The 19,810-nt window shown below is 43.6% G+C and overlaps 1 protein-coding gene across 10 annotated transcripts in view; it reads left to right on the top strand.

Moving 5' to 3' along the window:
* The window catches only part of RYR3 (ryanodine receptor 3), a 582,715-nt gene that overhangs the window by 225,722 nt on the left and 337,183 nt on the right, over positions 1–19,810 (top strand). For all 10 annotated transcript variants that reach the window (XR_016217200.1, XM_089309149.1, XM_070053265.2 and 7 more), the window contains 1 exon segment: positions 18,238–18,312. Coding sequence is in view for 9 of the 10 variants with exons in the window: in XM_089309149.1 (XP_089165275.1) it covers positions 18,238–18,312 (75 nt within the window). In the remaining variant the exon portion in view is untranslated.

Genomic DNA, 19,810 nt, shown 5'->3' with positions numbered 1-19,810 from the left:
TCAAAACCAAGAGCCTATAACTCTTTCCTGATCTCCCACGTGGAGGGCAGGGGCCCACGTACTTGGGCCATCTTCCATTGTCTTCCCAGGTGCATTAGCAGAAAGCTGGATTGAAAATGGAACAGCCAAAGCTCAAACTAGTGCTCTGATATGGGATGCTGGTGTTTGAACCAGCAGCCTAACTGCTGAGCCATATCACTGGCCCTGTTCACTTATTTTAAAAGTGTTTATGTAGTGTCTGTTGTGGGTCCTTTACACATAGTTATCTAGGGTGTTAGGAACAGGTTCTTGGTATCTTAAAGCTGTACACACAGTTGTAGGTACATATTAATAACTGGACAGTCATCCAGTGACAGTCATACCAGTGACTGTGGTGGACTGTGCTGGCTCAAGCCAGCCGGTGTGACCTTCTGGTTCTCCCCTTATTGTAGACTCTCACAAATGATTTCTCTTGGATGACTTGTTTGCTCCTTCAGGTTTCCGAAGATCATTCCCAGTCAGCAATGTTATGGAAAAGGCAGAAATAAGCCACAATGTTCTTTTTGGTACCGAGTCATCAGATTACGTTAATGGTCACCACTAACCCCCAGGGAAATGATTGGCTTTTGTTCCCTCTATCCATTGAAGGAGGTGAATGTCGGCCAACTCAGATTTAGTTTTATTTATTTTTGTGGGTTTTTTTGAACCCCAAATTCTGAACTGGCCTCTCGTCCTCTCACAGGAGCTCACTCTGCAGGAGTGCTTTTTTGTGCCTTCTCCCCTTGCCACAAAGCCCGCCATGGTATCTTGAGCTCAGGGAAAGTCAAGTTTTGCTGTCAGCCTCAGTAGGTTATCCTCTCCATGTCTCTGTGATAAATTTGCTCCCTGCACAATGGGGAGAAAAATAGATCAAGATGGTTTGTGTTTTATCTGGGTCCCCAGCTTCTATTCACAGATCAGCAGAGGAGACTTTTTTATAAAAACTTTGATTTTTTTGGCTGGCGCCGCGGCTCACTAGGCTAATCCTCCGCCTTGCAGTGCCGGCACACCCGGTTCTAGTACCGGTCGGGGCACTGGATTCTGTCCTGGTTGCCCCTCTTCCAGGCCAGCTCTCTGCTGTGGCCAGGGAGGGCAGTGGAGGATGGCCCAAGTGCTTGGGCCCTGCACCCCATGGGAGACCAGGAGAAGTACCTGGCTCCTGCCATCGGATCAGTGCGGTGCGCCAGCCGCAGCGTGCCGGCCGTGGCGGCCATTGGAGGGTGAACCAACGGCAAAGGAAGACCTTTCTCTCTGTCTCTCTCTTTCACTGTCCACTCTGCCTGTCAAAAAAAAAAAAAGAAAAGAAAAAAAAGAAAAAGAAAAAAGAAAGAAAGAAAAGAAAGGAAAAAAAAAAACTTCGATTTTTTTTCCATCTGAAAGAAGAGCTGGTTGGTGGGAGGAACACTTGGACCTAAGCCAGACCTCTGGAAGGTGGGATTTTGAAAGCAGCCATGTGAATAGCACTGCCCAAGTGTTAGATGATTCAAAACAAGATGCTAATCAGCCTGCAGACACAGAGGTGGGATGATGTAAATGAGGATGTGAAATGCTAAGGTACACCCCCAAGGGCTGAGAACCTGCAGGGCACAGAAAACAGTGAGAATGTAGGATGAGAGGTACTGCTTTCAGAGGTGGTTGACTGGTAAGAGAAGTAGCGAAAGTCCCTCTGCCCTTGACCTGCTACTCTTTGGTGTTAACTCCATCTCTTCCCAGGCCTCCTAGAGTACAGGCACGTGGGGGAAGGAAGACCAGGCCAAGAAGGGTCCAGTTGGTCACTGATGTGATGAGATGGACAGATGAGAGTTGAACACAGTGGGCCTGGAACTCTTCCTCTGTCAAGCTTGAGTTACCTAGAGTCTTGACCACACATAGATTTTGCAGTAAGGATTGGTGGCTTTTCCTCTTTCACATAGGTAGCAGCAGAGCTGAGAGGGGCAGAGTGGGTTGAATGTTAGTGCTAAATCTATCAAAGACTAAGGGAAGCAGTCCTATTTGTTCTCGCATCTGTGGGCTTCCGGAGGAATATTAAAAGGAAAGTCAATCAGGAGTCCAGAAGGATGCTTCTGAGAACAGAACTAGTTTGACTATAAGCCTCTTGCTAATTACATGCATGGAGGGTCCAGTGTGACTGGGGAGGTCCTAGAGTGGTAACTTTCAAGCCTGGCAGTACATCATTTTAGCTGGCAGCCTGGGCCCTAACACATACCCACCAAATCAAAACCTTAGGAATTTTGTGTTGTTTTTTTTTTTCTTGTTTCATTGTCTACTGGTGATTCTGGACCATAGCTGAGAAGGAGGGTTGAGGGTCACTTCTGTGGCATGAATGCATGAGAGAGACACTGAATGATACAGTTACCCACAAAACAACAATTTAGACCATGGACAGGCTCGAGGTATCGGGTGCACCTGTTCTGTCCATCCACAGGTTACGCAAACACAGAACACCTGAGAGTTTCTCTGTTCAAGGTCCCGTACTTTAGGAAAAAAAAAATATTAAATAAGCAGTTTGTTTCATTTGGGAATACAAACCTGGCTCCAGGCTTGTTACAGTGAATGTAAAGAGAACAAGATGAGTCAGTCTCCATCCAGCAGGATCATCCCTACTGGGATAAGTATAACAGGGATGGAGCATTGAAAACCACAGAAAGAGGTTGTCAGAAAGAAGACATTCAGGATAATGAAACAACAGACTTAAGGTATGTAGAAAAGAGGGAGTAGGATCAGATAGCAAAATGTAACAAGGATGAACTTCTACCTTATAGTCCACAAAGGTAGAAAGAGAAAGGTTTGTATACAGTAGGACTCAACTGGAGTTCTATGACAGAACCTTACTCCTATTTTATTATCTGTAAATTCCCAGGATAAGCAGTGATTTTTTTAAAATAATAGAGAAAGTATAGGTTAAAAAGTGTTCAATTTGTCATGTCAAGGTAGTCTGACCTTTCACATGTTAGACTTTCCGTAGGAAATACTCATACATTACATGAGTGAAGGGAAGTTCTGGGGCAGGCTTCTTGGCTGGCCCTGCCGTTGTGTCAGAGGCCCAGTGCATGACGAGGAGCATGAGTTTGTTTTCCAGAACAGCACCTGGAGAACACACTGGACTCACAGCATCTCTATGTAAAGAATGAACTTGGCAAGGTAAGATTCATAGAATTCAGCCTGTTAACCTAGGAGAAAGGGGATGGGGGACTTAGAGGGGAAAAATGCCTCACCTCTCTCCAAATCATACTTGTCATCAATCTAAATGTCATTAATACCCTGACAAACATCTCCTCTCTATCTGCTCTTTTAGAAAGAAGCATAGAAGAAATATAGGTTAGACAGTTCTTTTTTTATATTTTTTAACTTTTATTTAATGAATATAAATTTCCAAAATACGATTTATGGATTACAATGGCTTCCCCCCCATACTGTCCCTCCCACCCACAACCCTCCCCTTTCCCAATCCCTCTCCCCTTCCATTCACATCAAGATTCATTTTCGATTATCTTAATATACAGAAGATCAGCTTAGTATACCTTAAGTAAGGATTTCAACAGTTTGCTCCCACACAGAAACATAAAGTGAAATATAATAGATGATTTTTTTAAATGATGATGAAATCAGATCAGACCTATTGTCATGTTTAATCCCAGTGAGAGTCAAGTTGGGAGTTGATAATTTTTTTTTTTTTTTTACAGAGGATCAGTTTAGTATGCATTAAGTAAAGATTTCAACAGTTTGCACCCCCATAGAAACACAAAGTGAAATATATTGTTTGAGTACTCATTATAGCATTAAATCTCAATGCACAGCACATTAAGGACAGAGATCCTACAGTTCTAACTTCAGTAGTTGGGGCTCTATGGTTTCCAAGTGGCATCTATGTTCAAAGAAAGGCACAGACGTCCACTGGCTGACCGCATGCCCAACTCCGCTGCTACTTTTACTCCTCTTGACAGGAATTCTCATCCTTCTGTTTCATCAGCAGTGTTCATAAAATTCCAGGCCCAGTGGGAACCTCAAGCAGTCATTTAGTTTGTTCCTCAATTGTGGGTTTGGAATGGAAGGGCAAGAAAATTGTTGTACAAGACTACTTGGGTTCTCATAGGTCAGAAACTTTTTTATAAACTTGGAATGCAGGAGATCCCTTGGTTGTCTTCAGATGTGCATTCGTGGTTTAAGCCTGCACACATCCAAGGGCTCTTCATTTATGCTGGGTAAGTACCCACAAGACAGAATCATGTCTGGGTTGCCATAATGGATCCTGATAGTCCCTAACTCGTCTGAACCACCTCAGATTTAACTTACCACACAGGATCAGTTTGTGCAAACCAGAAGCCAGGTAGGTGTTATCCTGGAAGAGATTGTTTTACTGCTGTGCAGGTCCTTGCTGCAAATGATGCTCATGACCTGGAATTTACAGTTTCTCAAATTAGGCTCCGGCCTTTCATCCCTTTGTCCTGAAATACTTCCATATGACTGTGAAGTTAATAATACAAGTGAAAAAGAGGTCGCACATCTTCTTGTCCAGGAAAAGTAAGTCTGGACACTTTGAAGAGAGAGAGGTGGCTGCATTCAATACATGATAAAGTGAGGGAATCGTGAATTTGACATTCAGAGGTGGGTGGTGGGGAATGATTGAGTTGGATTTGTGTGTTCCCCACTTTGTGGCAAAATATACATACTTGAAAAGCAAAGAAAAGGAGGACAACCCTTCTGTGCGTTGCTTGCTTTTTTTTTTTTTTTTTTTTTTGACAGGCAGAGTGGACAGTGAGAGAGAGAGACAGAGGGAAAGGTCTTCCTTTTTCCGTTGGTTCACCCTCCAAATGGCCTCCAGAGCCGGTGCACTGTGGCCAGTGCACTATGCTGATCCGAAGCCAGGAGCCAGGTGCTTCTCCTGGTCTCCCATGCGGGTGCAGGGCCCAAGCACTTGGGCCATCCTCCACTGCCCTCCCGGGCCACAGCAGAGAGCTGGCCTGGAAGAGGGGCAACCGGGACAGAATCCGGTGCCCCGACCGAGACTAGAACCTGGAGTGCCGGTGCCACAGGTGGAGGATTAGCCTTATGAGCCTGTGCGCCTGCCCTGTGCATTGCTTTCAGAGTCCTCTTTTAGGGAGAAGGCAGCAGTGAGGGCATGGAAAGTGCTCTTTGGAGGTATGGTCACACCACCACCCTTGCTACAAGATCATGGTGGCAGACAGAGCCATGGCTGCCACAGGTCCTTTGCAGCCACTTTCTCCTTCTGTGGGGTAAGGGATTTCCTATTGTGCCTCGAAGCTGCTTACTTTTGGGTCTGTCTTTTCAGTAAGTTAACTGCTAGTTTACCACGTAAGACTGCATGATCACTGACTTTGGGGAAGTGGATCTGTCTGACACAACATCTTTCTCCTCTTTTCTGAACTTCGTTAAAATCCTATTTTATGATTTCAGCTTCCAACGATATCTCAGAAGGGCCTGTGATGAGTGCCAAGGGTGTGACAGCCTTCTGTCCTCACGTGCACTCGTCTTGAGGCTGAGTTGCCCCAGACTTACCTGAGGGATTTCTGAGAAAGCTCTTCCAAGTCCTATCATAAAGCTTTCTGTAGCTCAGGCACCTCTGACTAGTGGCTTTAGATTCATACTAACCACCCTATTATGGGAAGAAAAAACCAAGGTGTCAAATTTAAAGAATAATACCATATGTGGGTGCCATGTTTTTATACCAGCATGGAGAGACAGCAGGAGTTAAACAGCATCCTGGTTCAGCCCAGGAAAACAGGGATTTGGCAATCACCTTATTGAGGACTTAAGTATAGTGACACCCCCCCCCCCCCCGCAAAGTACTGGAGAAACGAGGTGAGTGTCCCATGTTGGTCTCCTCAGTGTTTCCCATCTTCTGGACACGGGGATGGCTGTTGTCTACCTACTGAATCCCTGGTGCCATAATCACTGCCTTCAACTCTAATTGCAAGTCATACTCATCAGCCATGCACCCCTCCCACATGGACTACACTTCTCTAAATTCCAGTCTGTACAAGATCCTTCTTTACAGGCTAGCATTGTGGCTTAACAGGTTAAGCTGCTGCCCATGATGCCAGCATCACATATAGGCACTGTTTGGAGTCCTGGCTGCTCTACTTCTGATCCAGCTCCCTGCTAATGTGCCTGGGAAAGCAGTGGAGGATGGCTCAAGTGCATGGTTCCCTGTACCCATGTGGGAGACCAGGATGAAGCTCCTGGCAATTTGAGGAGTGAACCACAGAAGGAATATTGCTCGCTTGCTCACTTTCTGCCTCTCCCTCCTCCTCACTATAATTCTGCCTTTCAAGTAAATAACAAACCTTTAATAAAGCTTTTTAAAGATAAAATAATAGTTAGATGAATACTTGTTTAACTGTCATTAGAAAGGAAAGTCCCTGTTACTAGAAGCTTACAATCAAGACCCATTTGCAAAATATGTCATCAAATCCTTCAATGTTGTAGGTTTTTTAGTTTTTTAATTTTAATCCGTTTTTAACAGATTCAATGTGATTTGTAAATACAATTCTAACAAGATACTCCCTTCCTTTTTCCCTTTCTCCCTTCCCCTCTCTCCCTCCCACCTTCCTTCCTTCTCCCTTTCTATCTTTTTTAAATTTCAGAAATAGCATTTTAAAATTTACATTACAGTAAAAAGGGTTACTACTTCACTGAATAAGAAGTTTAACAAGTGAAAAGAAAAAAGACTAGTGGGAATATAGACAAAGGCTATAAACAGTAATTGGATGGAAAAATGACCATTTCACCATATACAGTAAATTTTAAAGTAATCATAGATCATTAAAACTATAGTATAACATTTTCTAAAAGATTTATTTATATGAAAGGCAGAGTTAGAGACAGATTTTCCATCTGCTTTCACTCACCAGATGGTCATAGTGGCTGGGCCTGGGCCAGTCTCAAACCAGGAACTTCTTCTGGATCTCCCACGTGGGAACGGGGGCCAAGTTGGGCCATCTTCTCTTGCCTTCCCAAGAACATTAGCAGGGACTGGATCAGAAGTAGAGCAGCAGGGACTCAAACTGGCACCCACATAGGATGCTGATGCTGTCAGCTTTACCCACTATGCCATAGCACCAGCCCCAGGAGTACAATATTCTTAACCATTGGTTTGACAAAGGTATAAAAGAAAGTTTTATAAAACTATATTTGCAGCAGACATTTCTTTTTTCTTTAATTTTAGTTCCACAGATAAGGGAGAACACCTAATATTTGTTTTTCTGGGTCTGGCTTATTTCACTCAATATCCATGCCCCCCAGTTGTGTCCATTTTGTTTCAAGTGGTAGAATTTCATTTTAATTTATAGCTGAATAATATTCCATTGTGTATATATGCACCATATTTTCTTCATCTGATGATGGACACCTTGGTTGAGTCCAAATTTTCGCTATTGTGAACAGTGCTGCTATAAACATGATATATTATGTGTACACTGGGTATATACCCAGTAGTGGGATTGCTCCAGCTTTTGGCAAGTCTGTTTCTAGTTTTTTAAGAACTCTCCACACTGTTTCCCACAGGTGCTGGACTAATTGACATCCCCAAAACAGTGTCTAAGTATTCCCCTTTGTCCACGTCCTCGCCAGCATTCCTCATTCCAGGTGTTTTGGATTTTAGCTATTCTGACAGCGGTGAGGTGATATCTCACTGTGGTTTGAATTTGCATTTCCCTTGATGTGCTGTTGAGTATGTTTTATGCATTGGTTGGCCAGTTGTATTTCTGCTTTTGGGAAATACCTATTGAAGTCCTTTGCCACTTCTTAATTGGATTGGGTGTTTTTTGTTTAAGTTGCTGATATATTTGGGATATTAATCCTTTGTCAGATAGGTGATTTGCAATTCTCTTTTCTGTCAGATGTCTTTTCTCTCTGTCGATCATTTCCTTTGGTGTTTGACACAGAACAGTCTCGTCTATCCCAGCTGCCAGCCCTCTGAGAAAAGTGGATCATTTGAGAGTGGGGCCTTGAGTGTTTGGCCAGGGAGTGGTGATGGTCTGGCTTACTGGATAAGGGAAGGGTAGACTTGAGATTCGAAGGCTGAGGGAGGCCACAGAGAGAAGCAGAGAGTAATTTGTGTAGAACCAAACCCCCAGATACGAGTGGAGTATGCACAAACGGCAGTCACAGTGAACTACTGTGGTAAGAGATCTTTCCTGGTGCAGTCTGTAGCTGAGCCTGAGCTGAGGGATGCTGAACCTGAGGGACCCATAAGGAGGCACTGAGAGGTCCTGAATGAAGCCTGCTTCTCTGAAGTTTGCAGGTAACATCACTGCAGGGCTTGAGTCTGGAATCAGTATCTGAAAACAAGCCTGCTAGATCACTGTCCCCATCCATCCTTCATATGGGTAATTTATCAAGAACCCTGACAAGTCAGTTGCATTCCCAAGAAACTTAAATGATTTTGTTTTTCTTCCAGATAAACAGGGAGGGACACAAAAAGAATGAACACTTTCTTATCTACTGGTTTACCCACCCTGCCACCCCCATACCCAATGCCCACAACAGCCAGGGCTGGACCAGGCCAAAGCCGGAGCCATGAACTCAATCCAAGTCTCCCACGTGGTCTCTCAGGGCACACATGAGCATGAACCTGTAATTGGAAGCAGAGCTGGGACTTGAACCCACTGTGCTGTTGGTATCCCACCCAGCATCATAACTGCTACTCCAGATGCCTGCCAAGCGACTAGATTGAACAGAAACACTGCAGTAGTATTCAATTCTTTTAAACACAGGCAGCATGTTGTTGTCCCCTTGATATGTATGCTTTTATTAAAATGATGATGTGGTAATGGTGTAAAAGAAAAACTCGGAAAAGGAAAAAGTACAGTGGCTCTGCAACCAAATAAGTGCCTATTTCATTTTTATAGGTTTCCTTGTCATTTGTACATATAAAGTAGTCTCAAGCATTTTGTATTCTACTTTTTTCACAGTAGCATATCATCAACATATTTCTGCTTCCACATAGTCTCTGTAATTGCCTTCCTTAATAGCTACGGAACAGAACATCCTGAAGAAGCCCCATGATTTACTAGACAATATTTGCTATTGGATATTCAGGTTCTTTCCAGGCTATGTGTTTCGTTGCACCGATTATAATGCTCTTATCACAACTTTGTGCATACTTTTCTGCTTCTCTTGAATGATGCCCAGTCGTAGAATTACTATAGCAAAGGTTATGGACTTCTTTATGGTTCTTCTTTATATATTGCCATATTGCTTTGCAAAACAGTTGTACTCAATGCCACCTTGCATAAGATCACATCAGCTCAATTGCAACACTGACATTAAGTTTTCCCTCATTTTTGCAAATTTCATAGATGTCAAATGATACCTCAAGATTGCTTTAATTGTCATTCCTCTTATTACTTGAAGAAATGAAATATTTTCCATATGTATTAACTTTATTCTGATTGAATTATTTATTCATATCCTTTGCCTAACTTCTTTGTTTGAGGCTTGTTCTTTTCATACATTTCAGTGAGCTGTTTAACCCTTTCTACTAAATGTCAGTGTTTCCATTCGTCTTACCTAGTTTCTGTTGCTGTAGCAAAGACTGGTTATTTATAAAGAAAAGCTGGGTTATTTATAAAGAAAAGCTGTTTATTTGGGCTCACAGTTCAGGCGGCTGATATAGCACCAGCATCTTCTTGATTTCTATTGAGGGCCACATGCTGCTCCATCTGTGTTAGAAATGTGAAAGGGCAAGCAGACCATGTGCGAGAGAGAAACCAAGAGAACTAGGGGAAGAAGCAAAACTTACTTTATAATTAACCCACTCCACATTAATTTCTTTGTTAAGGGTGGGGCCCCTGTGGTGACCCACTTACTATCTCTCAACACTGTTGCATTTGGAACCCAGACTCAACTGTGAGTTTTGCTAGGAACAACCCATACTACAACCATAGCACCGTTGTTCTGAAGTTCAGTTATTTTGGTATGATTGTATCTGTTTATTTATTTTTTTGACAGGCAGAGTGGACAGTGAGAGAGAGAGAGACAGAGAAAAAGGTCTTCCTTTTCCATTGGTTCACCCCACAATGGTCACTGCAGCTGGCGTTGCAGCCAGCGCATGGCACTGATCTGAAACCAGGAGCCAGGTGTTTCTCCTGGTCTCCCATGGGGTGCAGGGCCCAAGCACTTGAGCCATCCTCCACTGCACTCCTGGGCCACAGCAGAGAGCTGGACTGGAGGAGGAGCAACTGGGACAGAATCTGGCACCCTGACAGGGACTAGAACCCGGGGTACCTGTGCCACAGGCGGAGGATTAGCCTATTGAGCTGCAGCGCTGGCCTTTGTTTTATTTTCTACAAATGAGTCTATTACTTCAAAGGATGGATAAATAGAGGATCTCTAAATGATGTAGACTATGTGTTCTATTCCATGTAGTTCTAGAACTTAATTTTAAAATATGTAACTCTAAAAGCAACCTTCAAAAAGTTTATGGTACAGAATTTTTTAAATCCATCCATAGATTTCTCATAAAGTACAATTTCCATGAAATTTATGAAGACCCCTAACATGTACAGTTTCAAGATGTTTTCTACAAAAATAAACTTATCTGTTCCATTTGCCATGAACTTTTGAAGTGCCTTCATGTTATTCACCCAGAATCCATCCCTTTATGTTTTCTGTGGATCTTACAGAATGCTGTTCATATCACAGAGATGTATGCTTCAAGACCATGCCTGTCTCCTGCTGTACTGAAAAATATGCATAATCATATGTCACATCCTTATAGAGTCAGATCTGTGTATGGACTGTCTATATTGTGCTGTATTATTCCTTTGAATCACTCCCAGAGTCAACTCTTGGTTCCTTTTCAACATAAAAATTTTGTATTGTTTATATTTTCAGATTAATCATTATTAGCAATTTTGTTGAGTTCCTAAATATTCCATTGGTATTTCAATGAAAATCATGTTAAATTTGGAAGTTAAATTTAGGAAAGCAAGCATTTACACACATGCCTATTCTCTTTCTGTAACTGGGTACATCTTTCCATTTCATCAAATCAAGTTTTATTTTATACAGTAAAGTTTTTTGACTTTTGCTTTACGGGTTCCATTCACCTCCACGTGTTCCTAAACACTTAGTACTTTGTAGCTATCATGAGTACACTCATCATGTTTCCTAATTGAGTACATCAGGTGACTTAATTTTGTTTTTGCAATAGCAAATTTTTTGGACAGGCAGAGTGGACAGTGAGAGAGAGAGACAGAGAAAGGTCTTCCTTTGCCGTTGGTTCATCCTCCAATGGCCACCGCGGCCAGCGCGCTGCGGCCGGCACACCGCGCCTATCCAAAGGCAGGAGCCAGGTGCTTCTCCTGGTCTCCCATGGGGTGCAGGGCCCAAGCACTTGGGCCATCCTCCACTGCCTTCCCGGCCCACAACAGAGAGCTGGCCTGGAAGAGGGGCAACCGGGACAGAATCCGGTGCCCCGACCAGGACTAGAACCCGGTGTGCCAGCGCCGCAAGGCAGAGGATTAGCCTGCTGAGCCACGGCGCCGGCCTGTTTTTACTGTATAAAGCAGCATTATTATTTCATCATCACTTGTATCAAAAGAAGTGCAAACCTCCTGGATAATGCCAGGGGGCCCCAGCATGTTCAGGAAATGTTTTTGCATGGCCCTCTAGATAGAAAGACCTCTTTCTTGGATATCCTAAAGGATGGAATAGATGTGGCATGTGGAAAGAGAACTGTAGCACACACATTCATGTGCAGCCTACGGCAGTATACTGTCGCTCCCCGTCTTCGTGGAAGAACGACACAGGACCCTGCGCTGTTCTTTCGTCTGCTCGGCCCTCCCCGGGTTTGCTGCTGGTTCTTCCCGGGTTGGCTACCAACCCTTCCACCTCCGTGGAAGGGCGGTTCCCCCTGCCACATTCCCCACTTCCGCGGGGGAGCGGCACACCACCGGCCAGCTCTCTCGGGGGCTGCACAGGTGTTCCTCTTAGATGTTCCTCTTAGATGTTCCTGGTGCATGTTGTCTCTCTCCTCCTTTATAGTCCTCTTCCGCCAATCCCAACTCGGCTGCCCAAACGCCGAGTACGCTGCTCTCCTCCAATCAGGAGCAAGTCCTACAGTTTATTGGTTGAACTGGAGGCAGCTGTGTAGAAGCTGTTTTTCTCCTCTCCCAGCGCCATATTGTGGGGGAGCAGATGCATAGAATAAGTCTTAATTCCAGTAACTCAGTCCAGTCCGAGTTGCTCCCCACAGTATACCCTGCAAGTCCTCCCAGGAACATGGCCACTGAAGCTTCTCCCTTCTATTACTTTCAGCCTGGAGCCTGGGAATATTACTTAGACCCTTGGATTCTCAAAGTGCAACTTAGATCTCTAAGCCATCCTTGTGATCTGAAACCCTAACGTTTTAAAGCATTTGTGGGTGGCTGGAGAGAAGCAGAATTGCCTCCCCCCTTCCCCTGTTTGCTGAATCTGGTTTATCCTACTGATAGTTAGTGTCATCTAAGAACCACCAAAAGAAGTGTCTGTCACAGAAATCCATGTTGAAATGATAGGTGATATTATTGAACTAGTGATCTAGTGAAGCATTTTCCCTCTGGATATGACATCAGAGCCTTTCACCACCTGCTCCCTGGCCTGCTCCCGTCCTGAGAGTCCCAGATGGTCTCCTCTGTCAGTGGTGACAGCCGAGGTCACTCATGGCAAGGACAGGACTTCATCCTTAGGAAGTCTTGGTATTCAGGTCTAGACCTCCTGATGAGGAAGTCCACACAGTCCTCTGTGTATCATATATCCTTCCCGAAATGCTGTTCCAGAATTAATATCAAACAGTGAAAAGAGTTAATAGAATTTGTAGTAAGACCCAAATTCAACCCCAGCCTCACTGATTAGAAGCCAGCCATGGGAAAGTGTCTTAAATTCTCTATAACTCCTCTTTCCCATCTGTTAGATGGAGACAAAAGGAACACCTCCTCCAGTTATTTGTTCCTTCAAGCGTTAGCTCATGTATACCACCTATGTTCTATGCACTGATAAAAATGACAGTGATATGTCAGTGCATACAACGAAGACCCTGTGTCCATGGGGCTTGTGTTCCTGGGGTGAGAAAGGTAAATATGTCTTTAAAAATAACATGATTTCATATCAGTTAAATACCAAGTAAAAAGCAGTAAAACAAAAAAAGTCAGTGTAAGAGTATTCTTACAGAATGGGTGATTGGTGAATGCTTCTCTAATGATAAGAGAATTGAATGAATAGTGGAAATTAGTCCTAAGGATATGGAAAGAAGAGCTCTCCAACCAGAGGGACACATTTGCATAAAAGCCCTGTGGTGGTAGTACGCGTGTCTGAAAAACAGAGGAAGACTAATTCCGGAGCAGAGGGAGTAAGAGAACATGCTGTTGTTAGTCAGAGTTTGAGGAATCTCTACCTATAGGGTAGAGATTGGCAAGCTACAGCTTTCAGGCTAAACCCAGCCTACAGCCTAAACCATGCCTACAGCCTGCCATGTAAGAATGATTTTAAAATTTTGAGGTTGTTTAAAATAGAGGATTATATGACAGAGATCATATTTGGCCTGAAAAGCCTACACTATTTGCTGTCTTGCCTTTTATGGAGAAAAATTACCAATTCCTGATGCAGGACCTGGAGAGAGGACTTTGTACTAAGTGTTACAGGAAGCCATTGTTGGTTTTGAGCAGGAAAGTAGTGCAGTGACCTCCAGTTTTAAAAGAAGGGCAATGACTGCCGTGTCAGCTCGGGCTGTCAGAGGAGAAGGGGCAGAGCGGGGAGCACAGTTATGATCGTCCAGGCCACAGAGTGTACTAGACTGGCAGCAGCAGGGCGCTGAGCAGTTGGATACAGACTGTGTTTTGAAGGTGTCACGAGAAGATGCTTTGGACTGACTGTGGGGTTTGAGAGGAAGAGAGCAGTAAGAATGACTCCAGGACTATGGGTCAACTCACCCCCTCCTCATGCAGTCATGGAAACAGAATGAAAGGTCTCTTCTGCCCCTATGGCTTGGCCCTTCCGTTTGGGCTCCCTTTCTAAGGTACAGCTTTAACAGTGACACTCCTCTTTCAAAAGCCGACTCCAGTGTCCTGTCAGCCATAGAATAAAGTCCACCCTCTGAGCCCAACAGTCTTAGCCCTGCTTGCTCGGACTGCCCAGTACTACATCCTAGCTTGTTTCCAACTGTTTCTTTCACTGACTCCAACACTACGATGAATGGTCTGCAGGTTCCCACATACACTTCAAGTTCTCCACTTTTCTTAGCAACAATATGAGTACTTTAAATGTCTATAGAAAATGAAATTAAAGTACAGGTTTGTTTTGATGCCAAAGATAATTTGAAATTGAAGCATATGGGCAGTCTTCAAAAAGTTCATGAAGAATGTGTGTTATGAAAAAACCATAAATGGATTTCAAATAGTTTTTATACCAAAATAAACATCTTTTAAACATATTCCCCAAACTTCAAAATTAATTTTGGAGAGGCAGAAAGACAGATTGACAGAAAGCTTTCTCCTTTTGGCCCATGCCCCAAATGCCCACAATGACTGAGGCAGGGCACAGAAACCCAACCCAGGTCTCCCATCTAGGTGGTGGAAACCCAATCACTTGAGCCATGAGCACTGTCTCCCAGGGTCTACATCAGCAGGAAGCTAGAATAAGGAGCCGGAGCTGGGTGTCAAACTTGGGTGCTCTGGTGTGAGACACAGCACCTTAACTTAACGGCCAGGCTGAATACCCACCCCTTCACAAACTCTCTGAACTACCTTCATCCTTGTCAGCGGTCCTACCAGAATATTCTGGTATATCCTTTTAATTATTTCTTAGAATACCCTCTTTGACCTGAGTGCTTTTCAATACTCTTTATCTTCACTTCTTTTAGTGGATATACTGTTCTGATTTGCAACTTGATTTTTATGATACACTAGACTTATCTCACCTACCAAAACACAGAAATAGAGATAGTGTAGCATATGGTTAAGTGTCTTTGTCTTTGTTAAATCTTGACTTTACATTTGAACCTATATGGTTTTTAGCAGGGTAATTAATCTCTCCAAGCCCCAGTTTGCACAGCTCTAAAAAGGGGATGATTAATATAGTCATTCTGAAGTGCTAATGAAGACGATAAAATGAGGTGATTCCTGTATAACACTTAGCCTGCTGTCATGTGATTGGAGGTCATTAAGTCCAAGCTATATCAGTTCATCTCTCTGAAGAAGCTGAGGCAGTATCTTCTATTGGATTCTTACCTGTGCTTTGTACACTGATTTTGCATATGTTAGGTAAATGAGGATGCTATAAAACTTAGAAGCAAATAAGCTCAGGCTGTAATGTTAACCCCAATTTCAAATGCTACCATCACCACATTAGCTGTGAAACATAAGGCAAGCCCAGCATTGTTTAAAGGGTAAATCCATCCCCTGTGATGCCAGCATTCCCTATAGGCTCTGGTTTGTGTCATGGCTGCTCCACTTCCAATCAGACTTCCTCCTAATGGCCTGGGAAAAGGCAAGGGAATGGCTCAAGTGCCTGGGTCCCAGAAATCCACTTGGGAAGCCCAGGAGGAAGCTCCTGGCTTCAGCATTGCACAGCTCTGGCTGTCGCAGCCATTTGGGGAGTGAAGTAGCTGATGCAAGATTGAACTCTGTCTTTGCTCTCTCTCTGTCCCTCTCTCTGTAACTCTTTCAAATAAAGACAATAAATCTTTTTTAAAAAATAAGGCAAGATACCCTCTTTGAACATCATATCCCTTACATGCAAGATGAGGGCAGTCACTCTACCTTAAGAAGTTGAGGATGGCTCTGATGGTATGTAAAGCACCTAACAAGTGCTGTGCACCCAGAGAGAGTCAGCACCATGACGACAGTGGTCCGAGGCTCTGCAGGAAAGGCTCTGTGCCATTCTAGCATTGAAGGGGATTATTCTCTTCGGCCACGGTTTCTAAAGTGTGGTCCCTGGACCAGCAGCATCAGTGACACTTGGGACTGGTTAGAATTACACATTTTCAGGCCTCATGAAGCAGTGTGGACCTGGAGTTCAGGTGATTGTGATGTACAGCTGTTTTTGAGAACCACTGCCTTCGAGAAGGGAGAATTTGGGGTGTGAATGCCCACAGAGAGGATGCTAGGTTCTGCACAGGGACTTCACATGCAATCCGAGTGAGGCACTTAAGTCCTCTGATTTTGTGGTCATGCCATCAATAAGGGACATGAGGTCTCAGTGGTGCCAGAGAAGGAGAGGAGCACAAGTTCTTCAGTACTGCTTTTGAGGTCAGCAACTAATTTTTTTTTAAGATTTAAGAGTAAAACAGTCAGAAGGGAATGAGGGCTCTTCCATCTGCTAGTCCACTCCCCAAATACTCAGAATAATTGGGATTAGGATAGTCTGAAGCCAGAAATCATCCAGTTCTTCCATGTGGGTGCCATGAACCTAAGCACGTTGGCCATCATCATATGCTACCTCCCAGGCTCATTCGCTGGAATGCTGGTTCAGAGTAGCCAGGACTTGAACCAGGCACTCTAATATGGGATGCAGGCAACCTAAGGAGCACTTAACCTGCTCTATTGCAATGCCCACCTCTTGGCAACTGTTGAATCTTGACTTCTGCCTGGAGGAAACTGTGATCCATGGTTAACAACAGGCAACACAATTCAGTCATTTAACTTGACACGTAGGACTGAGTTGGGAATATAAGCCATCAGGAGTCATCATTTAACTTGTAATAACAGAAGTGTATCGGGACAATTTCAGTTATTCTGAAAAGATGTGAAAATTATTTAGTATGTCTAATTTTAACATGAGCTGTTGACACATTTATAAACATAGAAATCAACATTAGTGCAAATGATTTCAAGAAAATTGGAAACATTATGAAGAGCACTATAATTCTGACACAGTATTAGTCTAGAGAACAGTTACATATATCCATAGCTGTGGGGGGTGGGGGAAGCACAGCCATGTTTATATTTATATTTAATTACAACATTTATCTTTTTCCTTTAGGCTTGTTGTGTGACATGAGAACCCATCTCTTTGATAGAGTGATTCTGTTAATCCAAATAGAGTTGAAATAAAATTACTGAAAATATCACCTGATTTCCCTTCCTCTGCATTGCTCTTTGCTGTGACTAGAGGGTAGACGTGGGACAGGAGCAAAATCTCAGACAGCCTTTTGGCTGCCAGTCTAGAGCTCTACCTAAAATGGACTCCATAAAAGATGCCTTTGAAGCATAGAAGGAAAGTATTATAATTTCTCTCATGTAATCAATTCCTATCTCAGTCTGTGTGTCATCGTTTTGTGCACATTTGTAGAAGGGAGGGCCTATGCTCAAATATTTGTTCCCCAAATGGGTGTATGAGCAAAAAACTTGGACTATCCCAGGACAGGTTAGCACGAGGAGGAAAGACTTAGGTAAGAGGATAAAAACATTCATGATAGAAAATTCTAGAACTTTCTGTAGATTGTGGTTTTCCAGGCTACCTACTCACCTACAACTAGAATGGATTACAGTTTTGTCCCATGTCTGTGATACTTAGTTCAGCACAGTGATGTGTGAAACCAATTAAGGGGAGAAGTAAGGAGCAGACACAAGTGGCTCCCTTTCAGGCCTCCTTTGCCCACTGTTTGAGTAGCCACTGAGCAAACAGAGTGGAGGTGCCTGGGAGGCAGAGAAGACACCCAGGAGGTCTCTCAGCTGAAGGGTCTCTTTCTAGTTAGCATTTTAAAGTCCCAAGTCTTAGCGTCATCTCTCATTGGTGAGATCTGTGTTAAAAGGACCCAGTGAAGTGAGTGGGCAGAAGGTAGAATGTCTGAAAGGGTGCAGAGGGTGATGGTTCATCTGCCCGCCGTGCAGCCTCTCTGTCGCTAGGCTGTAGTTACATCACGTGTGTTTCTCTCTCTCACTCTGAACGCTCCTGCGAAGTTTCAAAGGAAGGTAAGCAGTACCTATATCATTCACGTGCTTCTCTGGTGGAGCAGCCCTGTTTCTGCTGATCCTGGGCAGGGCCGTCTCTGAGGAGAGGTTTGTCCTCCATGCCCTCTCCCAAGGATGTTGCATGGCTGTGGTCCTGAGTCTCCTGCCCATCGGCCGGCCACTTGCTTCTAGAATGAATTCCTTGGGAGCTTTGCCGTGGGTCTTTTCCTTGTAGTCTGTCTCCCAGAATTCTCGTGCTGCTTTGCTGTCAGGGAAGCCTCATCTGATGTGTGCTGACACTCTCCCTCCCCCACCTTCGTTCCCACAGGCAGCACAAGGAGGGGGCCACAGGACTCTGCTCTATGGCCACGCCATTCTTCTGCGCCACTCTTTCAGCGGAATGGTAAGTGCATCTGCATTTCTGCTTCCCCGTTTAAGGAGGAGGCCAAAGGTGAAGGAGAGGGGAGGAATACAGGAAACCAACAATGCCAGGTTAGCTCCAGTCCGGGAATGAATTATATGGCAGTTTTGTTTTAGCATTTCCTTCATGATTACCTCAGATTCAATTATGTTTGTGTTTGACTAGTGTCTGACACACTCTCCTCTCCAAGAGGAAAAGAACCATGTCATTTTTAAATTTCACTAACTCTGACTATGCCATCGACAGCATTTGACATACTAGATGCCCAATAAATATTTGTCAAATTTAGGAATGATCCAATGGGCCATGGAGTAACTGATTTCTTTAATATACAAGGATAACCAGCTTAGAAGAGAAAAATTAAGCAAATGGGGTTTTTCTGATATTTCTCCTCTTTTACCTAGCTAAAAGAAATGGATTTACATGTGTTGCCTTCAATTCTGGAAGCATTAGAAGGTACTCTGTTAATCCAGAGGCAGGAGAAAGATAACAGCCGTAGAAACCTGATCAGGCTACTGCTAATCAGGTTCCTAGAAACAGAATTAACCATAATGATGATAACACAATGTAACTTGAAGCCAACTCATGAGTTCTAAATAAATAGAGCTTGTAAAATACTGATACTGCAGATCTCTGGCAAGGAGTATTAAGACTATCATGATCTCCCTCAAGTATAGTAAGTGCCACTCTATGTAGCATTTACTCTCCATGCCTGAGTGTGTCCCCCAAACTTGCTGTCAGTGTAAGGGAGATTTATCTTCTTTCTCTAGCCCTACTGGAAAATGGATGCATTAATTCAAGACTTTATTTTCACACATTTACACCTGCAACATGAAGCAAATTCTTCTCAAAGCTTAAACTATCAAGTTGGCAGCAGGATCAGCAGCTGCCTCTTAAATAATTTATTTATTGCAGCATTTTTTTTTTTCTGAGTACTGGTAAGAAGTTGACCTTTTCAGCTTGAATACACATCTGTTGTAGTCATTCATGGCAAAAGACAAAGCAAAAATGACCAAATAGAAGTTTGTATGAGTGAGAGATGGGGATATTTTAATTGGGGTTGGTAGGGGGGTACTTTATTCCCTGGTTTTGAGAGATGATCATTTATCTTTCTGATTCTGCTGCTTCCGCTAAGATTCATAAAACCCAACACTTCTCTTTTTCTCCTTAAATTGGGTAAACAAAACTTTAAATAGCATACTGCTCCTGGCTTCGAAAACTCAAGCTAGCATCCTGGTAGAAATGTGAAGGCTTATGTTATTCATCATGAAGTTAGCCCCTCCTAGAGAGTCCCATCAGCTCCCTCTGGCTAGTTCCTCCTAAGAGCAGCTCTGAGAATAAGGCCTGTGACTTAGGATTCTGTAGAAGGCAGTGATTTTCTGTCTCTTACAGGCTTTAGAAGTACAAGCATAACTCTGGCCTCAGAATCAGCCCTTAAGGCATGCGGATCCGGCTGAAAAGCCCATGAGAGTATTTCAGG

This window comes from Oryctolagus cuniculus, chromosome 12, assembly GCF_051225735.1.
Source record: "Oryctolagus cuniculus isolate XC-2025 breed Fujian yellow rabbit chromosome 12, ASM5122573v1, whole genome shotgun sequence".
Lineage (NCBI taxonomy): Eukaryota > Metazoa > Chordata > Mammalia > Lagomorpha > Leporidae > Oryctolagus > Oryctolagus cuniculus.
Note: the sequence above shows the minus strand (reverse complement) of the source record. Positions and strands in the feature narration are given on the sequence as shown.